A 23,150-nucleotide genomic window follows, 5' to 3' on the forward strand; every position below is an offset into this window, starting at 1 on the left:
TCAAACCAGCGCCTTTTTGACCGGCCAAAACGTCGAATTGATGGGTCATCCGCCGTACAGGCCTGACTTGGCACCCAATCACTTCTTTTTATTCCCAAACATCAAGAAAATAATGCGTGGTCAACGATTTTCGTCGCTAGAAGATGCTGTTGAAGTATTCAAAAACCATGTTTTGGAGGTGTCCCAATCGGAGTGGAAAAAGTGCTTCGAAAATTGGTTTGAGCGCATGCAAAAGTGTATAAATCTTGATGGAGAATATTTTGAAAAACAATAAAACCTATTTTCATTATTAGGCCAGAAATATATATAGCAGCCCTCGTACTAGAGGACCCGTCCACGCTTTGCTGTGGCTAATACATAGATAAAACTACTACTACCATCTATATGATTTCTATTAGTTGGATTATAACTATAAGCTAATGAGATAAAGCATTTCGTGTGTTAATAAAGATATTTGCTAAGCTGGAAACAGGCGAAATGAGCAAAGTAGGTGCTTCGCAAGTTCATAATCCAACAGAAACCAAGAATAACTGGTTCTAAAAAGTGTTTAAGTGCTCTCTAATCGGAATAAAGCCGAAATTTTTCGTCGGTGAAAGAAACATAGCTCAATCATTTCCCACTGGAATCCAATCGACAGTCATTCTAGCGGACTCCACATGACGAACCCGTTCTCAGGCGTGGAAAAACGAAAAAGGCGGCTGAAAAGGTTATCACATCAGTCTTTTCTCTCTCTGTTTAAAATTGTACGCATACATATGTATATTCAAATGATTGTTACAAACATGAATTTTGAACAAATGCTTATTATTTGAAATATAACTTTTGTATTTATGAGTTGTATTCAAATTTGACATAAAGAGATAAAAGGTATCCTATGTCCTTACCCTGGTTCTAAGCTACCTCTCCACCAATTTTCAGCCAAATCTTTCTTTCTTTTATATATATATATAGATGAACTGTAAATAAATTTTTCAGACATACTAGAAAAAAAAAGAATTGGCTGGCTAGGCCTTCGTCCCATTTTGTATAGATACATATTAATTTACTTATATGAACATTTCAACTCTAAGTTAATTTTAGTAGCATAGTAGGTAGATGTTTTCTTAAATTTTCGTAGTCCAGTGTTGCTATAGCGGTATGCAAATCAACATTTTGCGATGTGTCGTTGTAGCAGTTTATTAGGTGTTCCATGATTAGAGTATCATTACAGTTCATGCAAAGTGGTGGTGGTTCTTTTGAAAGTAGATACCCGTGCGTTAGTTTAGTATGGCCGAGTTTAAGTCTCATCAAAACACATTGCTGGTGTTTTGTCTTAAAATTCGATTTGCTGCCATATTGTTGAGATAACTGATGAATAGTTTTATAATGAGAATTAATTTTGTTTTCTCAATTTGAGATACGTTGTTTTTTAATAAAGTTTGGGAGGCAATTTTTAATATCTTTTTCGGTGTAGTTGTTTATTAAAAAAGTAGGATGAGTGTGCGTCTTTTGCTAATTGATTTTCTATTGAAATATAGAAAACTAGCCTCATGCGAGGTTAAAAAACAAGTGCTTGAAAACCGTCGTGTTGACATCAGAGAGATAGTAAGGGATATCAACGTCTTGTATGCATCGACTCAAAATATTTTGCTTAGTGTTTTGGCGAGTCAATCCTAGACTCGTACCAAAGGACTTGGATCTATTGCAAAAAGGATGTCGTGTAGAGAATCAAAATATTTTGCTTAGTGTTTTGGCGAGTCAATCCTAGACTCGTACCAAAGGACTTGGACTTATAGAGATGTTTGACAAATGGAACCTTTCAGCTATACTTAGTTTGTAAATAGCTAAGAATACCTCAATGAGATTTATCTTATAAAGTTCTCAGTAAATGCAATCGAGTAGAGGATTATCAGTCAAACTTTAAAAAGTACCATATTCTATTAGAAACCTCAAACACCGAACATTTTTTCACAAACTTGATTGGCAATAAATGTTCCTGATTGTGTTGATTCGATTTGGCTACTTAATGAAAATTAAAAAAAAGTACAGAAAGACAAAGTGTTGGGTTAGTTAGACCTGCTAAAACAGATAATTTTACACATTTCATGATCTGACTCGCCCCGCACTGAAAAGCAGAGTAACTATTAAAATATAGAAACAATTCCTAAAAATATTTTAGAACATATTCCAATCGAAATATAGCCATAATTACAAATACATAAACATAGCTATAAAGAAATGTAAACAATGGTCAAATCGATTGATCTGAATATTTTGTTTATCAGTCAAGCCAAGTATAAGATGGATCATACGGCATGTATGAAATGTATACAAACTTATGAAGGTTTGCTGTTTTTCTTGATATGATTTTTTGGAAAAAACATATTTTACGTTATATCGGTGACTCATTGAATAAAATCAATCCCAGTCAATAAAAAGCATTTCTTGCATTCGCTTTTGAGCTTCTGCCCACATAATCTGTGATAAGCAGGGCAAACACTTCTACTAAGAAAATAACCAAAAGAAATATGATTGCAGATTATTTTTGATCAGTACAACGTGAAACTGACGATACTGAGCTAAATAAAAAACGAACCAAAAAGAATTTTTGATCTATATATTTGAATTTACTAATATTTTTGGGCAAATTAAGTTCGTTGCAAAGTTTTGCAAAAAAATTTTTTTTTATAAAAAGTTGAATAACTTAATAAAATTTTTAACGATTTTCAACAAAAAACATTTGTTAAACTCGGTAAATATACTTTTTGAATTTAATCACAACTAATTAAAAAAGCAGAAAAAAGGTGAAATATAAGCTTGTTGTGCGAAAAAAAAATCTCTTAAGCTTTAATAAGACAACTATATGTCATTCGAAAAGTCTTAAACCGTTCTTAAATTAAAAATCGGTTGATAATTATACTGAGCTAAGATATGGGCTAATAGTGCGCAAATTATGAGATTTAATGTGTGGCAAATTGCATAATTTGATTTTCGTTCCACTCGACAAGACTTACAAGAAAAATAGCATCACTTTCCAGGTAATTTGGAGTGCCACACTGTGCTAAGTATGTATACAGAATACAGATACCCGGTCCCAATTCATAAAAAGTGAGAACATTTTTGAAAATTGTCATAATCGATAGAATTACTCAAAAACACAATAAGTACGACAAAAAAATAAATCGACCGCTACAAAAAACAGTATTTTTTGAATTTAGCGATAATGTCAGAAACGTCAAAATCTGAGAGGGTGTATAGCAGATGAACACTGAATTCTTCCATAGGCACATGCATAAGTGTTCGACCCGATATAGTCCACATTAATACTTCTATAATTACATTTTGCATGTCACTTTTTACCGCAGTGAGTTTGTGAAAATTTAAATTGCTTTTTATGCCGTTCTTTTGAATTTGTAAATGTACACAGGAATCTATACACAAAGTCACATACGCAAATATGCTTTATATTTGCATATTCGACGAAAGAATAAATATAAATATAAACAGGTGTTTGCACTTTTGGCAAAAAAGTTCCTTAACTAACTAATATATTAATGTGTGTATGTGTATGTATGTATATGCAGGTGTACGTATGTATGCATTGCTGATTTGCTAACATAACCGTACATACCGTTGCATATGTATGTATGTACATATGTACATATGTATAGGTATCCTCATAGAGAGCATATGAATTTTCATTTCACTTTATTGCCGTGGGTTTCAACGCATATGTGCGCATGCGTATGTGTGTGTTTTAAATGGCTTTGTAGGAGTAAGTTGGTTGACCGGTTAGTTGGCTGCCATTAAAAAACATGTCCAAACAATTTGGCTAACGGTATCGCAGCACAGCACAACACTGCAGCGCATAGCTATGTTATGGGCAAAGTACCCGTTAAATTGCCAAAAAAAGGCCAAACTGCGAATGTGTGTGGGTGATAAATACGGAGCGTAGGTAAAAGTTTGCCATGTCAAAAAAGCCGTTATGTGTGTTGGTGTGCTTGCAGCATAGCGCAGAGCTATTATAAGTTGCAAACTTATGAGCATAAGCATATGCAGATGTGCACGTAAGCGAGTTGGTTGCGCAAATTTACGTGCATGTACCTGCCATATACACATACACACATGCGTACATATAAAACGTTGAGTTTGGGCGCATTTCATTGGCAAATGTGAGCTCACCGAATTTTGTGGCCAACATACAGAGATGGACGCACGGTCGTTTTACCGTTAAATGGGCATGAATTGTGCGACTTTTTCCGCAGACGAAAAGCTGCATGCTGAAAGTGCATGCGAAACACACGTAAACGGGACCACAACTGATTGCGAATGTAGGCATCCAAAGGCACATTCGTTTGCTTTGAAAATCAAGGTGTACCGTTATATACATATATTAAAAGCAGGTGGGAGCTGAGCATGAAGATTTAAGCGGAAGGAAGCAAAAGTGTTCGGGCGGGTGCGGAAACTATACGGAAGGCGTGTGTCACATGCAACGTTGCACTTAGGCGTGGCGCATTTTGAAATAAAGTAAAAAATCTGCGCTTAGCAAATACGCACTAACAGCAAGCAAAAGTAAAATAAAAAGATAAAATAATAGTAAACTTCGAGATAATTAAGCTACAACAATGAGTGACAAAGAATATATACGTTCAACGGCAAAAATAAAAATAAGAAGCCTACTAGCAGGCGCAAAAGCAGAAAATTGCCAGCTTCCCACTTACATAACTTGGTTTTCAGTAAAAACAGGAATCAGTTGCGGCAAACGTTGCCAAGATTTTGTATTATTACATGCCTTCATAGCTAGATATATCAACATAAAGTTAAAATGCTAAAAAATATCTTAAAGCTCCGTAGGTGTATTTGAGGGTTTCGGGGAGAATATTTGAAATAAAATGCCAGCCGTTACACAGATAGTTTTTATAAAATTTAATAGCCACAAAAATCGAGACAATGATGAATTTATGCAAATTTATCCTAAATTAGCCGCAAAAAGTGGTCGAGCGGCAACAGTGTTGAGTATAAGAAGGAAACAGGCAACAGTAGGAGCAGCGTAAGAGAGTACAATGGCACAAGAAAAGTGAATAACAGTATTACATGAAAGCCACAGAAAACGATAACATCCAAGCACTTGCAGTGTGCTTAGAGGTCTGACCACTAAAGTGCAGATTTCGGTAGACAATGACGGATTTAAGCAACAGTGAGAGCAGCCTTCGAGGGCAAGTGTTTTTCACTGCTCAAGTAGCAAGTTGAAAGTATATTTAGTATATACATATTTCAATTCCTACAATTATTATATTTTTTGGTCTTTACTGATATTGTAGGTTAGCTGGACTAAATGTCATGGCAGCTAAATTGTCGTCATTAATCACTTGCCGAAGGTAATCTTCCAAAACATGAGTAGCCCTTTCCGCTTGTGTAGGGAATGTAGTAAAAATATAAATATGGGTCAAAGGGGACACATGTATGAATAATGTATAATCAAAACAAAAAAATTGAGAACAAGATAAATTTGGAATAAGTCAATTCAAGCTTCTGTGTAAAGGTAGGAAATTCAGAATGTCTTGAAGATACTTTTGACGTGTCTTTTTTTAATATATAGAATAAGTAGTGCATATTTTAGCCTGTATTCAAATAATTTTTTTTTTATATTTTCAAAGTTTAACTATTCATGAATATGTCTGGAAGAGGATTTTCAGGAGGACTCAAATTATTTTCGGAGATATAGGTATTTTGCTTACCCAGCATTCAGACTTAGGCAACGAAACACTTTGTGCAACAATTTACACGGATTTTTCTCGCAACTTTCTCTCTAAAGCGATATCAACGATTTCTCAGGTTCAGCTATATAAATTCACTTGAATTTTTTTTTTTGATAGTCTTCTTTATAGACTTGTCTATGTCTGTATTAATCCATAACACTAAATTTTTAATTAAAAAACACTATTATTTAAAAAATTCGGAACGATCAAGAATATGATAAAAATTCTACTTTTTTCAGACAGTCGCCATTTCGTGAAAAAAATTTTCTTTCATCTTTTCCATAGAACCAGACATTCCGACATTATTCTAGATGAATAATCTTTTTTTTTGTTGTCAGTGTGCTGGGAGGGTTAAAATCGTGGTTATATGGCCATGAAAATTTTTTGAGACACCCAATTCAACAGCTGCTAATTTTTGAAAATTTTCCTTTTTTTAGTTTTTGAATTCCTTCTAGGATTCTAGTAATGTTAATAAATAATGAATAACAAATGGGTAGTAAAAATAATAATTGCCCTCTTTACGACACTTCTAAATTACCTGAAATTCATGCCTCTCTAGACAATAATAAATATTTCCTAAAAATAGTGAATAAAGACAAAATATATTAAGAAACTGAATAACTAAAAGAGCAAACTCCCGAAAGCAAAATAAGAAAATATATATATGTACATATATAAAAAAATATTAACTTTCATGTCTCAGTTTATCCCTTACACCTCATTTTTAACTTTACGCTTTCTTGTAACCTTTTTTCCCTACCCTTATGAGCGTTTTTGTAGACAGCACATTAGTGATTCGTATTTCTCGCACGTGATAAATGTATTGTACGAGGTCTCTTTCCACAATTTACGCATAGTATTTAATGGCATTTCCCGCCTTTGCCCAGCATTTCTAATCTCATGGACACTTCAGAGCTTTCCTGGTTTTGTCGCTTTTTGCATCCTATTAGACATTACTCACTTAAACATTCCGTTCTTCCATTGCAGTTGATGAATTTGCTGTCTGTCGCCCGTGAGATCAACACACCGGCTTCGTCTTTAACTTTTGACTGCTGTCATTTATATTATGGCAGTAGAGCTCAACAAAGGCGAGAATGTGTCAGGCAAACGGCTGTAAATAAATTTCACTTTTTCCCTAGTCGCTTGCGCTCATCGCTGACCATTCTCAAATTTGTGAGGTGCTGACTCATGTATGTGTATGGCATCTACGTCGTTGCTCTCTCTTTTGCAAAGGCAATAGGGTGGGAATGGAGTAGGCGTGACGAATTTAATTCATAAGTAGTGTTTAATTAGGGAAACGAGCCGGCAGCAAGGGTCGTCTGATGTACATTGTTAGTGAGCGACGAGTAAGGGCAGCAGACGGACCTAGACTTGAAGTAATGTGAACGTATTTTTTACTTGACAGTTCGGTCGAATTTTTTTCTTAGTTAATGGAAGCTTTCTTTTATTCCTACTATTCTTTTCTAACTCAGAGAAAGTGTGCTAATTTTAATGGAATATCTAAGCTAGGTTATTACCAATTTTTCCGGGTTGTGGGAACATTCTTGCTAAGTGAAATAGTACTTTGTTTATCTAGGTACATGGCGAAACCTCTATTTGTAATAATTTTTAATGCAAGGAAGGAAACTCACATCTGCAAACTGAGAGCTGTTTTTCAGCACTGATCACATCCGCGTAATATATGGATCTTCTAGTTCCGAGAATAAAATCAAGGTAGTGAAGTGTAAGTACGATAAATAGTAGAAATTCATAGCAATATATTGTATGTATATATAAGAAACTAGACAATACAATTGAAATATGAAAAAACTTATTTGAATGAAAGTATAAAAAAATTTCTGAAGCAACTCAGCTGAGTTAAGCAATAAATTGGTCTCCACTAAACATAGTTAATAACGTAGCTTCACGATATTAATTTCATAGTCAGAAGCTTCCTCGCGCCTTTTTTATACAGCTTTTCCTACTGCAGCTTTCTCTTAACTAAACCATCTTAAATCCCACTAAATTGGCACAGCGGCTACTTTAAACGGACCTCATACACTGACGGTGAAGAGATCCATCTTCTAACTAATTATTCGCTATTTCTAGCACATTAGTCTTCCACTGGCTTTCCACTAATTCTAAGTTCTTAGCTTTCATCGCACGTCGCCCACTTACCGCAGCAGCTAGCTATTCACACTAGAAACCACACATAATCTGCACTGCAATTAAAAACTTTATGGCCACCGCACCCCGGCAACAAAGCACACCAACAACAATGGTAAAATAGAGCGTACTTAAACACTGCACCGAATTCCTCTTTTTTGTTGCAAAGTAGCCTCTGGACAATGTTTCTTTTGCTGCTGCTGCTGTTGCTGCTTCATCTTCTGCTTTTACTGCAATTTTTCACGTTTGTCTCCGCATTTTTATCTCAGAAACTCTGTGGTGCGGCAAACGGCCACAAAACCAACAATGCTCTGTGGACGACAAACTGCCTTACGGTGATACAAGAACAACAACGACACGGAAAGACTGATTTGATTTTGTTTCAATTCATGCATCTGGAATTAGTGTGAGCCACGCAGCCACCGAGTCCGTGTGTCAAGGCATTTGGATAGACCGAGCATTCTGCGTAAGTCAAGGCAAACACTTGGGCAGCTGCGAGCGTGTTTGCTGTCGCCTAATAATTTATTTGGACTTTGATAGCAACAAGACGCCGAGTGGTCAGTGGCCGGTTGCCTGGCTGCACTGCAACGCAATCAAGGTATAAATCACGACACCGCCGACCGCGCTCATACAAGCCGAAAACACAAGCGTCTGCGATAACTTTAAATGTCAAACGCTAGCTTGAAATCGAAGCTTAGCGTACATACATGTGTATAGCTAGTGGATTGCCAGTTGCTAAGCTGGCGCGAAGCTGCAATTGGAACTTCCTTCCATATGGCTCATTTGTAATGCGCTAGGTAGTCTAGCAGGTAGACAGCAAGCAAGGCGCAGTGTAAGTGGAAAACCTAGTTTCCGGAGGGCAATAATTTATGTAACGAAGAAAATTTTCTTGCACCTGCAAATTTGGCGAACACTTTGATTTAGGCATTGAATTGCAAATTGTGCACCACAGTAATGGCAAGCGTATTGGTGGCACTATTTACAACAAGCAAGCTCTTCGAAATGTGCTGACCACTTAAAAATAATAATTTGTGTTTAGTGAGGGGCGTAATTTTGCTGATGGAGAAATTATCTTACAATTATCTTCTTAAATTCTTTTGAATTTGTAATATTTAGTAGTAAAGTGTCAACTCTCATGTGTAGTTTAGACACTGGAAATCCTAGCAAACATTAGGCATTTCGCCTTTAATGTCTCACGTTTCTTTGAACAATTATATTTTTGATTTAAAAGCTTTTTTTTCATCAATAAAGAATAAGTCTATACTACAAAGTGTATCCTGAATTATTGCTTTGCTAAAATCAGTATGACAATTCCAAAGCGAGATTGCCGGCTGAAGTTAGCCCAACATTTGTGAATATTCCTGATGTCAGCCTACCAATTAACACCCATAAATTTTTATATTATTATATACACATGCGAATGTACATATGTATGTCTTCGCGTATACCTGCCAAATGCCACAATAACGGTTAATAACACGCATTGGCAATATTTTCCATGCTTATTCGTGCTCATTCTCCCATTATCGCTTGTATTGTATTGATTTTAATATTTTTGTAACACAAATCTCATGTGTGTCATTTCAGTTTGCTGTAGAATATTAAGATTTTATCAATGCTCGCATATTTGCCACAGTTGCTTGTGCTTATTGTACTACAGAGACAAATTGAGATACATTTATGAAAGCATTTTTTTGATGGCAACAACAAAATGCTTAATGCTTTAATTTTAAATATGGCAGACATGACGGGCTTAAAATACTGCGAATACTCACAATTAAAACTATTATACGAGTATGTATATGAGCATAAAAATTTATAAAAAATATTCAACTTTCAAATTTATTAAATAATATATAAGTGCATATATATATTTAAAGTTATTTACTCAAAACCATGTGAAACTATGCATATAAGCATGAAAATATTATATACTAGCATACATATGCACAATAGTAAATATTGACGCGTGTGGCCTGCTAATATCAGATAGAAAATAAAAATGTGATAAATTCATATTTGCTTTGCCTTTAAATACGTTGAAATGCCGACGAGCAGCATTCGCAAATGTTTGGTTTGCTTTTTTGGGTATTTTCTAAAACGAAGAGATAGCTCGTCGTTTGTTTTGGATAAACAATTCAGGATTGTTTGTTGCTGCCCTACATTCGGTTATGGAAAATTTTCGAAATTTGTCGAGCATGAATTTACTGTGTATTGTGAGAGCTGTGTTGAGTGAATACCGAATATATTCCACAATACGAAGAAAATATGAGCGACCGAAAATCGTACAGTACTGAGAGTACTTATTTAGCTGAGAAAAGGATGTTAGCATGTTCATATACTGTTAAGTACACTACTCGGATTTAGTGGAGAGAGCTGGGAAAAAGTTTGAGAGCAAAACAGTTATTCGAAAAAGAAAACCGTTTATTTATAATATATAAGAATGGGTGTTAATTGATATGTAAGTGCGGCACTCAGTTCTCCGAAAGTATGCTATACTTTATGTTAAGTTTAGTTAGCATGCTGTTATTTGCAGCATTTCCGTTAAAAGGAAATTAACATTAACATTTTTCAACAAAGGATGTAAGCATTCGTCATATGTGAATAACATGGTCTCCTTTTTGGCTTTTTGTTCGTGTTTTATGTTAAGTTTAGTTAGCATGCTGTTATTTGCAGCACCTCTTTTAAAAGGGAACTAACAGCAACATTTTTCAACAAAGAAGGTAAGCATTCGCCATATATGAATAACAGAGGCAACAGTTTCTCCTTTTTGGCTGCAACTCGAAATGTGGAGGATGACATACACACATTTCGAACCTCGAATTGGGGAATTGCGCATACTCCTCCGTAATTTTATTCAATTTTAACAGCTGTTGAACTCACAGAAGATTAGCACCTTAAAGGGGAACAAAAGTTATATTCGAAATGCACTAAATGTTAAATCAAGCTCTATTGTATTTTAGAGCATATAAATAGAAATGCTTCCCCTCTTCTCTACAATCTCGTCAGACAAAAGTAAAACAGAAATGTTAAAATTTGACTTATTATTGCTACTAAATTTCGAGGCAAAGTTATGTTCGAAATGCAATATATTTTAATACAGACTTTTGCCACCCAAATTTATGTAAATAACATGCTGTATAAAATGGTTCTGTTATGAATTTTTCTTACCCAATTTTAAATATTTGTTGGACAAAAATGTGTTTTCTATGTTATGCTTCCCTATATATTTTTTATATACTATACATATACAAATTTAAAAAATTAATAAAAAACATATTTAATAGAAACTCGTAATTACTACCAATTTTTATAAACCCTTCTAAAATTTAACATTTAGATGTTGGGTGTACAAAAGTAGTTTAATTTAATTCTATGTCATATCATGTACAACTAGCTATAATTAGTAAATAAATTAAATTAATTTCGAGTTTCAGCAAATTACAGGAAATTTAATTTTACTTAAATGGTTTCAATGTTACAGCAAATATTCATGTGGCATTCATTAGGTATACTTGTACTATACTCCATTGTTCTCGTCTTGAGAACTGAAGCTCATAGTACTATTAAATATGTATTTCATCAGAAACGATTAAAAGCCATAAATCTGGTAAAACCAATGACTACCTCGATATGAGTACGAGCATAGCTAAAACCATACATTCATACATACATATATGTATGTTTATACGTCCATTCATATAACCTCTCGGCATAGGCACATACATCACTCATACGCTCTGTTGTACCACAACGCCCATCATTTAGCTGCATAACTACTTCGCTTGCACTTAGTTCGTACTTCTCACCACTCAACTGTCGATTTGCCTCAATCCACATAAAACTACTATGTCATGCATGCAACGGCAGCCGTATGATCGATGTGACATTGCTGTCTTGAGGCACTTCCTTTCGATTGGCTGTATTGCTTCACTGCTTGTACCCAGCAAATATTGCCATACACGCTTTAGTTGCCACATACGTTTGTTTACCCGCTATGTATATGCATGTAAGGGTAGTATGTGAGTAGTGTGTATGTGGTGAATTGTGTCATGTCCATGATTTTGCCATATTTGATGTGCACATAAGTGCAAGTGCAAGTGTAACTTGCACTCAGACACCAAGCAGTTGAGCAGAAAGCATATATCTTATAAAGTGGTGGCTGCAATGGCACTAGTGGAAAATTACTTGGCATATTGATGTAAATATGCGTATGCAAGTGCAAATATTTGCTACTTTGGAATCTCAGACAAAAATATGCTTTATTAATAAATGCATGCAACTGTTGCATAGATGAGTGGCGCTTTTAGGCAATTTGTTATAATTTGTTTGCCATCTTAGCGGAAAGTACTTATATAAAAGTGTATTTATGTAAGAAAATAGTTAGACAGTTTTATTGATAATAAGAGTCTTAGAAAATCACAGTTATTTGTTTTTTGATTAATTAGTATGGAACTATTAGTTAGTTCAGATCGAGTTTTAAATTTCCAATGTGAAATTTTCAGTGTTATGTTTCCCTTTTCAGCTGCCAAAGTAAGCAATTTGTATGCATGACGCAAGTTATGTCCGTGTCATTTAAAGCATATTTATTGTCGCTTCCTTCCAACTTATTGCTTAGTAAAAGTATAATTTCTTAGTACAAATTTTCATTAAAAATGTTTTGCTGCATTTGCTTTAACTAAGCCAGAAAATCGCCTAGCAAAGTTCTGTAGTTTAAAAAAAATCTCTCTAAAAGCAAATTTACATATATTCAAGTATATTCTATATATAGTATATATTATAAAATCAAATTATTGAATGAGCTTGATCGTATGTATATTTAGATAGATATATTATCTGAAAATTTAATTGATCCTGTGAATATTTTCATTTATACAAAATAAAACATTTAAACTAAATGCAAATAACTTTCAAACTGTAAAAGCGCTATATCAAAATGTTAGCATAAGGACCTTCAGGACATTGCCTATTGAAACGAAGGAACTCAATAGTAAAAAAAACGAAATAAATGTTAACTTATGTATATACTCGTACATGCATATTTGTGAAATCAAATGTTTCTTTACAAAAAATTTCGTAGGAAGTACATTTTATTAGACTTCATAGAGGGGAAAAAAGAACTCTCATTATAGGAGAGTGTGCGATTACTTCACAGCCACAGTTAAGTATTTGGGGTAATATTGGACTCCAAATTAAAATTCAAGGAGCACTTGGCATACACATCAAACAAAGAAAATAAGATATACAATGCCTTATCAAGAATTAGAGGCTGTGTGCGCTCCAGCCATCGACTTCTAATTGCAAAAGCGATGAGCTCAGTAATAGCATATGCAGCTCCAGTATGGATACAGACACTAGACATTAAAGCGTATGCCAGACCAATAAATGCGGTGCATAGACTCACAACAATAAGAGTAACAAGTGTTTTCCGAACTATATCCAGTGAAGCAGCTGAAGTACTAGCTAGTATGCCGCCTGTAGACATCCAGGGAGACGAATTCACGAGATTATATGCTATCAGCGCCAATTACAGAAATAAAAACAGAAGAGAGGGGAGAAATAAGAGTGTATTTATATGGCAGTAAAGGTGGCAAACTTCAACCAAAGGATAGTGGACCCACAGATTTATACCTGACATACACAACTGAACTAAATACTATATTAAGCGGGCATAGTTGCTTCAGAGGCTGTCATACAAATTTTAAAATGACGGCAGTCTATATTCTTCAATGTGTACGGAGTCCATAGAAATTTTAGAATTTTTGTTGCTAGATTAGGTTTGAGACTGATATTAGACCTCGACAAAAATCATTACCTTATCATGTACTGCTGAAGTGTGAATGAATTCATCTGATATGGAAATTATTTTTTTATTAGCATTCATAATTATTGACGTTTTAGGATTACAAATGCATATGTATGTATATTGTCAAAAATCTTAAGATTACAAACATAAAAATTTATATGAAATAAATATCTGGTATGAAGGTAAGTATATACAAATGTGTACAAAACAATTACCAACAACTGCTGGAAAGCATTTTAGCATTGGCAACTTATGAGGTTTAATATACTCACACATACACATACATATATACATACATACATATATGAATGCTATAGGAATGAATGCAAAGGAGTGTAAGGACAATAAAATAAATTTAACACCATCTAGTATGCGTATTAGAACACAAACAACGTTAACACTACAACAAATATGGCACTTTTCACACACTTGCCAAACACAAAATAATGTGTGTACACTTGAACACATTCGCGGCCAAAAGGCACGACTACACGCATACACACACACACATAGATGGTACATATGTGCTTGGGAGCGTGTGTCTGCGCCCAAGCATAGCAATGGAATGTTATTATGCTTAGCTATCTAGCCAAAAAAAGATGTTGGGTTATATCATATTATAAACGCAACAATAGCAACAACAAAAGCAGCAATAATGTTTTTATGAGCAAATTTTTATGAGTACTTACTTCCGCCCTAGAAATTAGGAAGTTCTTATTTCATGTGAGCGGCATAATAAACTTTTCCCACTAAACACAGGCGCATTCATGAGAGATATAAAGCTATGAGCGAAAGGAGTGTTAGCGAAAAATCGCTGGAGTAGTGGCTGAAAGCAACAAATTTTGCCAACGGCCAACAGTTAGCAGACAACAAAAACTACATGCAATAACAAAGCTTGTCGCAAAAACAACAGTTAGCGCGCAAGTAGCCTGAGGTCGGGTGTCGTGGCAGCTCATCAAAAAACATAGCATTTCGGCAGCACATACATATGTACTTTCATGTTTGTATTGAAATTTATGATGTGTTGTTGGGTGAATAAAGGCAACAAGCACACGTAGCGCAGATAAGCAGGCAACAGAGGTAATCGATATAAGGAAAAAAATAAAAATTTGTTGTTTGATGAGAAAGTGCATACAAATTGGGCAATTGAGCTTATGGATTGGATGAGCAAATGGAGATAAGATACAGCACCCAGTTTTAATACGTATTGTAGCTTGTGAAATTTCCGTTATACATATATGTATGTATAAGGCACTGATAATTTGTACATAGCTGTGGCTATAGCATGCATTTCCTATAGTATAGATAGCAGGTTAATGAGCGAAATGAAAATTCAGAAGTTCAGAGTACACTAAGATAATGATATATCCTACTAAAGCGCATTAAATTTAGCCATTAAAACGAAAATTTTGCCTTCCTTTGCTTTTAAAATATTTTGCTTTTTTGCTCATATTCTGCTTGATTGCCGAACTTTGGCTCATTAAATGGCCATCGGTATGCTTTATGAGCACAACCCAAAAATATTATTTCCCGAAATATGTGTTTTTATTAGTTCGAAGTGTACACAAACGATGTGACTATCAGTTACTGAAGCTTTCGGCTGACCGACGTGCACAAGTGACGGCCACACAAGCACATAAGCCCAAAAGTATGCAAGCAATAAATGCAGCACGTACCAGAGATAACATCTAAAATTCCGTTTACTGTCTCATACCAGCCAGCTGCTGCTAGCCGACGCACCTTTGAACCCCTTAGAGCCGACAGGCTGTGTATACAAGTTAACCACTTTTTAGCCTAAAAGTCAACTGAAAGGGCGCAAAAGAAAATATTATTTGCTGTTTTATGGGCCATCGCCCGAAACGCCTAACAGTTGGTTCCGCATGCTGCACGTTCTCCAGCGCCCAATTGTGTGTATGTATATCGAATTGAATTCACTATACACACACCAACATAGTGTATAGCATGCAGGGCTGGCAGCTGTGATTTGTTGCTGTAAAATGTACATACAAAAAATAAACACAACACCAAGCAAGCAATTGTTGAGCTACAAGTTTGAGAATGTAAAAGCAATGGCCGTAATAATGCTTTGCATGTATGCCTATGTATGTGTGCTGTAGTCATGCCATTGAAATGGTAAAAAACTTTTCATCAGGCAACGCATTTGTGCGCCTATTGCAAGGCTCCGTAGAAGAATTATTTGATTATTTTTAAAATCTCCCAAAAGTAGGCTATGCTAGTACCAAATCAACCGGCACGTAAAGGAGTTATGCATAACAAATATGGCTGTGCTTTGACCCGAGTCCTTTTTGCCGCCTCATACATTTTGCATATGCAGAGTAATCAATAGCAGGTTAATGTAATCGGATTTGTATTGCGTGAAAGTAGTAATTTGTTAGCGTTTAAGTAGACACCATACAACCATTGCAATCGGAAAACATAAACTAATAGAAATTTAAACGAAGTGCCATTTCATGGAATAGCTTTTTAAACTTGCTGGAAGCGAGTAGAACTTAAATGAATTTGAATTCAAGTGTTAATAGCGCCATGCGTGAATATATGTAAGTGGAACGTAACTGGTCGAGGGAAAACAATTTGCCATTGGTAATTAGAACGCTCTACACAAGAATGCATATTTCGCTTTACATGGAGACTATTTTGTCTGGATTCGTGAAATTACAAAATAATGGGAGCTTTTTGAGACGTGTGGTTTTCAATGAGGTAATGCTTTTTGCGAAGTTAGTTTTTTAACAACTATTAGTCGATTTATACTCAACAATTTCAGCTGTGCCTATTCACTTTATGGGAAATCATGCCAAAGTATCTTAGTTTGCGGGTTTATAAAATCCAACTCATGCACGAATTGAAGCAGAGTGACCATCAAGCGCGCCGCATGTGCGATGAATGAGTCCAAAACGAGATATCTATCGATGCCGATTTTAGCAAAAAAAGTTTTGTTCAGCGATGAAACTCAGTTTTGGTTAAATGGGTAAGGTAATAAAGAAAATAGCCGCTTTCGACTGATATTGTTGTTGTTGCGTCGGTAACATAATGTCAACGGTAGGCCCAAGAAACTTGCTGTTTCGACGAGGTCGGAACAAAGGGATCGGAGTGTCAGATGGGTGGGGTTGGTTGGGCATGCAAAGAGGTGGCCAGTGTCAAGCGGATACTCATTGCACGCAAGGACATATATTGGATATGTCGGGGTGTATTCTGGATAATTAGCAGTTTAACCTGCTAAACCGTCACTCTCGTTTCTGGCAGCAACTCGAGATCTTCGTCTGCAAGGGGTGAAGCTTTGATTCCAAGTACGCCCTTCAATGAAAGGAAATCGGTGAAGGTGTTGATGACTTCACTGTGAATGACAGTGAGTGCTTGTCGGAAGTTAGTTGCGCCCGAAGACTGGCCGACGTAATGTCTGATGTCGCTGACGTAGTTGAGGAACGACCTCTTGATGTTCCTAGAAGGCGGTTCCGCTCCAAGCAGGTGACAGCAAGGATGACTTCTACGAAAGCACCCCAGCAGAGCTGCTTGGAGGGGAGTTCTTTATGCTCTGGGAGCATACGGGCCACACTATGTAGGTGTTCAATAGGAGACATCAAGAGACATCCTGCCGTAGTCCGGAGTGCAGTGCTCTGACAAGTCTGGAGCTTGTTCGTCTGCGTTTCACAGCATCCAGGCGACCATATTAGTGCGGCGTAGTTAAGGACCGGTCGGCTGATTGCCAACAACGTTTCTTTGTCAAGGTGATAGGAATTTCCTCTGGTGGCTGTGGGAGTTTCGAGATATAGAAATTAAATAATAGGATTCTGCACTGCCCGACGTCAATATAGGGGACACCAGGAATTTCCTCTGGTGACTGTGGGAGTTTCGAGATATAGAAATTAAATAATAGCTGAGAGAGGACACCACTCTGTGAAACCCCTAGCTTAATTTTTCTCAGTTTAGAGTTTTTACATCGAAATAGTACGGATGATTGACGACCGTTCAGGTAGTTCATAGTTCACCTCTTCAGTCCTGGAGGGAGCTTAGTTCTTTTAATGTCCTGCAATTGCATTTTGTGACTGTCTGTGTCAAAGGCGATTGGCGAGTCCAACGCTACGAGGATCGTTCTCTCACAGGATGGTTTCTGGTTATGACGCTAGGTGCTGTGGTGGTACTATGCACTTTTTGAAAGTGGTGGTTTGCTAGACTCAGGTCGAGTAATGATAACGCACAAGCCCATATTGTATTGCTTTAGAATTCGCCCTATTTTTCGGGTCTGTTTTCAGAGACTTAAAAGGAATGGCAACTGAAGAGAACTTGCCGAGGATTTGGGCTATTATGTAGAAAAAAACCAATCATATTTCGTACTCTAACGCCCGTTTTTGCCAAAAAAAATTATCTTTGCTCCAAAGCCACATGGTTTTTCAGTTTGTCTCATATATGTACATGTATGTATATACATATGTATATGTATAAACCTACGTATAAATACTCGTATAAGAATCTTTTCTAGTTATACATCGATTTTATCTGAGAACTGTGGTATCTGAAAACCTTTAAACGGATTCTTACATACGATAAATTTCTGCGGGTATACTTGCGAAGGGCAGCCCGCATAATTTATTATTATTTTTTGCTTGGTCTGTAGAAGTTTTTTATTTTTAAACCCAAAAGTGCTAAAAAGTATGTCAACACTCGCATTTGTTTAGAGCGTTGCAAGGCGTCGGAAAAAACGTAAATGGGCGCTGAAGGGCGACGGGTACACTGCGAAGGTGCATGCATAAACACCAAATAAAAATAAGATTAGCATTTTGCAATGCAAAATAGCAACAACCTAAGTGCATAGCTACACATATACACACACGTCAAACACACACACACATACAGGCATACAAATGAAGTAAGGAAAATTTGCATGGATTGCAAATGCGAATGCAAATACCAGCGAGAGCAACGGCGAGCCATAGACAGGAAGGCAGACAGATAAGCGAGCAAACTGACAGCAGAGACACAAACCACACACACACATACGAAATGCCACGAATTACTTCGCCATGCAGTATACACTAATGCACTAAATAGCCAAAGCAACCAATGACATACTGCAAATGCATCACCAATGTGCTTGTGTTTGTGTGTGTGCGGCACTCAAAGTTCCCTTTGCTGTCACTGCGGCGCTGACTGTGAATTAAGTTAAAAAAAGGAATATTGACAACGCGTATGCAGTGATTTCAATGCCAAAACCGAAAATTGGCAGCACTCAAAAGGTAAACGAATTTGCGAAATGCCAATCGAAAGCAGCGCGCAAAGCGAATAGCTAGAGGAATGCGGTTGCAGCGGCTGGTTTGTGCCAAAAAATACCGCGTTCACATGCTGGTGGCGTTGCGCCGGTAAACACTTCATAGATTGAGGTAACATTTGCACAACGCGCCCGCACACATACACGCGCATGCGCACGGCTGAATGAACTAATAAGCATATGACGCGCTAAAAGCTGAGCTGCGAGGGCTAAGTCTGATTTATGGCGACACTGCGACTCAAGCTGCCGCAGTCCATTGCGTTAAGCCACTGTGTGGCTGCCAACCAAGTGTTTGGGGGTGTCATACTAAGTATATAACACACCCGATTTCAATTTGCGCCGGAAGTAATAATTCAAAACTGTAACGGGAACTGTCGAAAAAGTGTCATTTTAAGTATTGTTATTTTAATCCACTTTAAATGCAACGCTGTTGGCACTTCTTACTCAAACACTGCGAACCAAGAAAAAGCATTGAATGCTAAAATGAGAACTTTTGCCAAGCCATCGCTCTCGTTGCACGCCGCGCTGCTGTCGCCAACAACTACGCAAGTGGTAGAGAACTTGTAAATGCAGCATGTTATTTGCCCAAAAATGACGCCACTTGCATTTGCATATGAAAAAGTTTCGTGAAATAAAATTCACAAAGAAACTTTTACTCGAACGCCAGTCTTGTTGTTATTCTTTCACAACTTATCCATGCCGGCAATTGCGGCAGCTGTTGATTTAAGTTGTTGATGTTGATAACGGCGTACATCTGTTTCGACTGCTGCAACTTTTGCGCATATAATTTGGTAAATCACAACTTGTAAATCTGAATAATTGGCGCGCTAAATGCGCGCGCTCAGCTCAGGTTCCAAATGAAATGCACAAGTGCTAACTAACGGCTGGTGTATAGTTACTAACCTGAATTGGGTTGTCCATTGCTGTTGGGTCGTGCCGAGGGTGCGCCATCACGTGCTTCCACCTCCAGCGCATAGGCGCCTTTCTTTTCTCTGTCGAACACGGTTTTGGTGAAGATTTCGCCACTCTGCAGGTTTATTTCGAAGAATTCTTTGCCTTCGTTGCGCGGTGAGTCGACAATGTAGTAATAGACCTGTGGAACACAAAGACAAATAAAGTATTGTCAGCATGAGGGAACTTATTATTATTTTAAACTTTTATAATAAGAGCTAAGTATAAGAGTTCAATGTTAAGTATCAGAGTTCAATCTCCTTGTATATTCTTGTAATATGTGTGTTAATGCAACGATGTTTTTTGCTATGTTTGAGATTATGAGGAAGCTGGGTGACACAGCGAACTTTAAAACGGCTAAAAGATAATGCAAGAAGTAATACCAATTCAATCACACCTTTTATGTAAAGCAATTTATAGTTGCCAATATACTGCCCGTCCCTATTATAACAGGTGTACCATATGTAATTCGAATGGCTAGTGAGCTCAGCATAATCGAAAACTTAGATACTATTCCTAAACTTATATTTCTGAGAAGCAAGCTTCAAAGCAATTGATCGCTATTTCAAAAAGTTGTACTTTTATAAGTTGGTAGAACTGCCCTTAATTACTAAACCAAATATGAGTGCGCTACGTAAACCAGTTTGTTTACAGGAGCTGCTTATGTAGGTACACCTCAGTAGTGCGTTGCGATTTTTGCAACGGAAAAAAATATCGAACAAATAATTTGTCTTAAATTTTGTATGCGGAATTGTTGTTAATGTTGGAAAAGGCGTAGGTTGAATCGGTTTGGCAAAAACACAAGTATACGAGTGGTACATAGCTTTCAAAGACGGTCGAAAAATCGTTGAAAACATAACTCGTTCAGGGCGACCTTTGGCCTCTTCAACTGATGAGAATAATAAAAGAGTGAAGGATATGGTGCTTGACAATCGTAAGGCAAGTGTTAGAGAGATGACAAGAGAGCTCACCATATCTCGCAAGTCCGTTCGTATAATTTTGGTGGATATTGTGAATATGAAACGAGTTCTTGTACGACTCGACCCAATAAAGCTGAAATTTTTTTCTAAAAGAGTACCGTAAACGGGTCTTTTTGGGTACGCTTGATCGTGCAAATTCCGATCCCACATTCATGGAGAGCATTATAACGAGCTGAAACCAAAAACACCACGCCAAAGCCGCTCAAAATCAAGGTGATGCTCATTGTTTTTTTTTGGGTTTCATGGTTTTTTGCATCATGTATTTGTTCCGGAGGGACAGACGGTCAATAAAGTGTTTCCTTCAGCCACAATGAAGTGTTTGCATGAAAACATCCGTCGAAAACGGCCGGAGTTGTGGAAGAAGAATTCATGGATTTTACACGATGATAACGCACCATCGCATTAAGCCACGATTGTGACCGAATTTAAAGCAAAAACCGCAATAAATACCATCGGCCAACCACCGTATTCACAGATTTGGCTGTGCGTGTTTTTTTCCTGTTTCCCAAACTGAAATTGTCGCTCAGTGGAACCCGTTTTCAATCGATCGAAGATATAAAAAAATGGCTACAGGAGCTAAAGGCCATCCCAAGAAAAGTGTTTCGAGGACAGAAGAAATCGTTGCTCTAATTGTATTATAACTTTGAAGGCGTCAAAATAAATATTAATAAATAATTATATATTTTGCGTTTTATTTATAATTTTCGGGTACTTATTTGTCACAATGTATACTTAATAAATCTTAACGACAAAAGAGACTGACTACACAGCTGCATGCATCAGTTGTAATCTGCCATGCGTAATGAAAATTTTCTTGTACGCTTGTATGGCACTAGACTTACGCTGCTTGCCATGTATAGCAGGTGTGTGAAGTTGTCATTTTAGTTTTCAAATTTAATAGTTAATCGAATTGACAAATCACAAAAAAGATAAAAATTCATTATCATCAGTTATCTTAATGAATTCTTGACTAATTGTGAACGATCGATTTTTTAATGTAACTCTCTTACCGCGTTTGAACTGTAATCTTCTTGAAACTCTTTTCAAAAATACTATTTTCCTTCCCACATATTGTTTACTTCATAAATCTTTCTGAATTTGAATTAAAATCATCAATTTGGGGTAGTTTTGATACCAAAAACAAGTGTATGAATGCCAAGGGGGACTACTTTGAGGGGGATGGCATAGATTTTAAAATATAAGTTAAGGATTATGAACAAAGTCTTACTGTGCTGTAAATATAAAGGAAAAGTGTTGAACACTTATGGCTAAAAACGCTACCATTCTTCATTATTACCGATTGAGAAAATATGAGAAAAATGTTAAAAAATGCTTACACATGTAATGAATTGGAATGAGCTTGTGAAGATAAAATATAATATTACCAAAAGTTGTTTTGGAGACTTTGCTAGATGGTTATAGGTGTGGGTAAAGTGTTACAAATCAGATTTCATGCAAACCTGACACATTCACAAGAAAACGCTTTGAAAGTCAAATGTAATATTTCTTTATGGCGAGGCATCAAATAAGTGAAAGCATTAAATAATTTAGAAATTTCGCTTAGTAAGGTAAGGTGCATATAAATTGTATTTCCGTTTTTACTTTGTAGCTTTCAACACAGCCACATATAGCTAATTTCACGTTGCCAAAGGTAGGGCAAATGCTGTAAGAAATGCCCGCAAATATATGTAGATGCTGCGGCCGTAATATTTAAAGCCACTATTTATAAAGGATCGCAGATAGCCAAGCGAAAGCGGTGTAAAAGAAGGCATGCTCACACACGTACTAACACTACTTCATAGGCAGCATTTTCCAGCGTTTCCTTTGCCTGCGGTTGGTCGCGCTACTTTCTTATACATTTTCAGGCTCCTTTTTTGACATCGCACGTAATGCTTTTGGACATTTATTAGCGTGAAAATGTGAGCAGATGAGAGCATAAGCCCAAAGCAAATTAACCAGCTGTGGTAGAGTTCAGAGAGTGGCGCTGGCAAAACCATTATTTCTATGAGGTACTGACTACACAAAAAGCTGGATATTGAAATTTTTCTCAATTTTTTTTTAAGAAACTTACAGTCGCATACCCGTGAGCGATTTTTATTTTGTAAAGCATACTGTAATTACAACATACTTTTTCCGCCACTAACTCTCCCACGCCAAGGCCATTTTTCTTTCTACCTATGCACAGAATTTTTTCAGTTTCCAAGTCAACGCCTTTGCGGAATGGCTCATGCTAGCGCCTTACACGCGTA

At 36.6% G+C, this 23,150-nt stretch overlaps 1 protein-coding gene across 1 annotated transcript in view; it reads right to left on the bottom strand.

Moving 5' to 3' along the window:
• The window catches only part of LOC126753613 (neural-cadherin), a 283,478-nt gene that overhangs the window by 142,227 nt on the left and 118,101 nt on the right, over positions 1-23,150 (bottom strand). Inside the window, 1 exon segment of the mRNA XM_050465203.1 lies at positions 19,874-20,063. Coding sequence (XP_050321160.1) covers positions 19,874-20,063 — 190 coding nt within the window.

This window comes from Bactrocera neohumeralis, chromosome 3 (assembly GCF_024586455.1).
Source record: "Bactrocera neohumeralis isolate Rockhampton chromosome 3, APGP_CSIRO_Bneo_wtdbg2-racon-allhic-juicebox.fasta_v2, whole genome shotgun sequence".
Classification (NCBI taxonomy): domain Eukaryota; kingdom Metazoa; phylum Arthropoda; class Insecta; order Diptera; family Tephritidae; genus Bactrocera; species Bactrocera neohumeralis.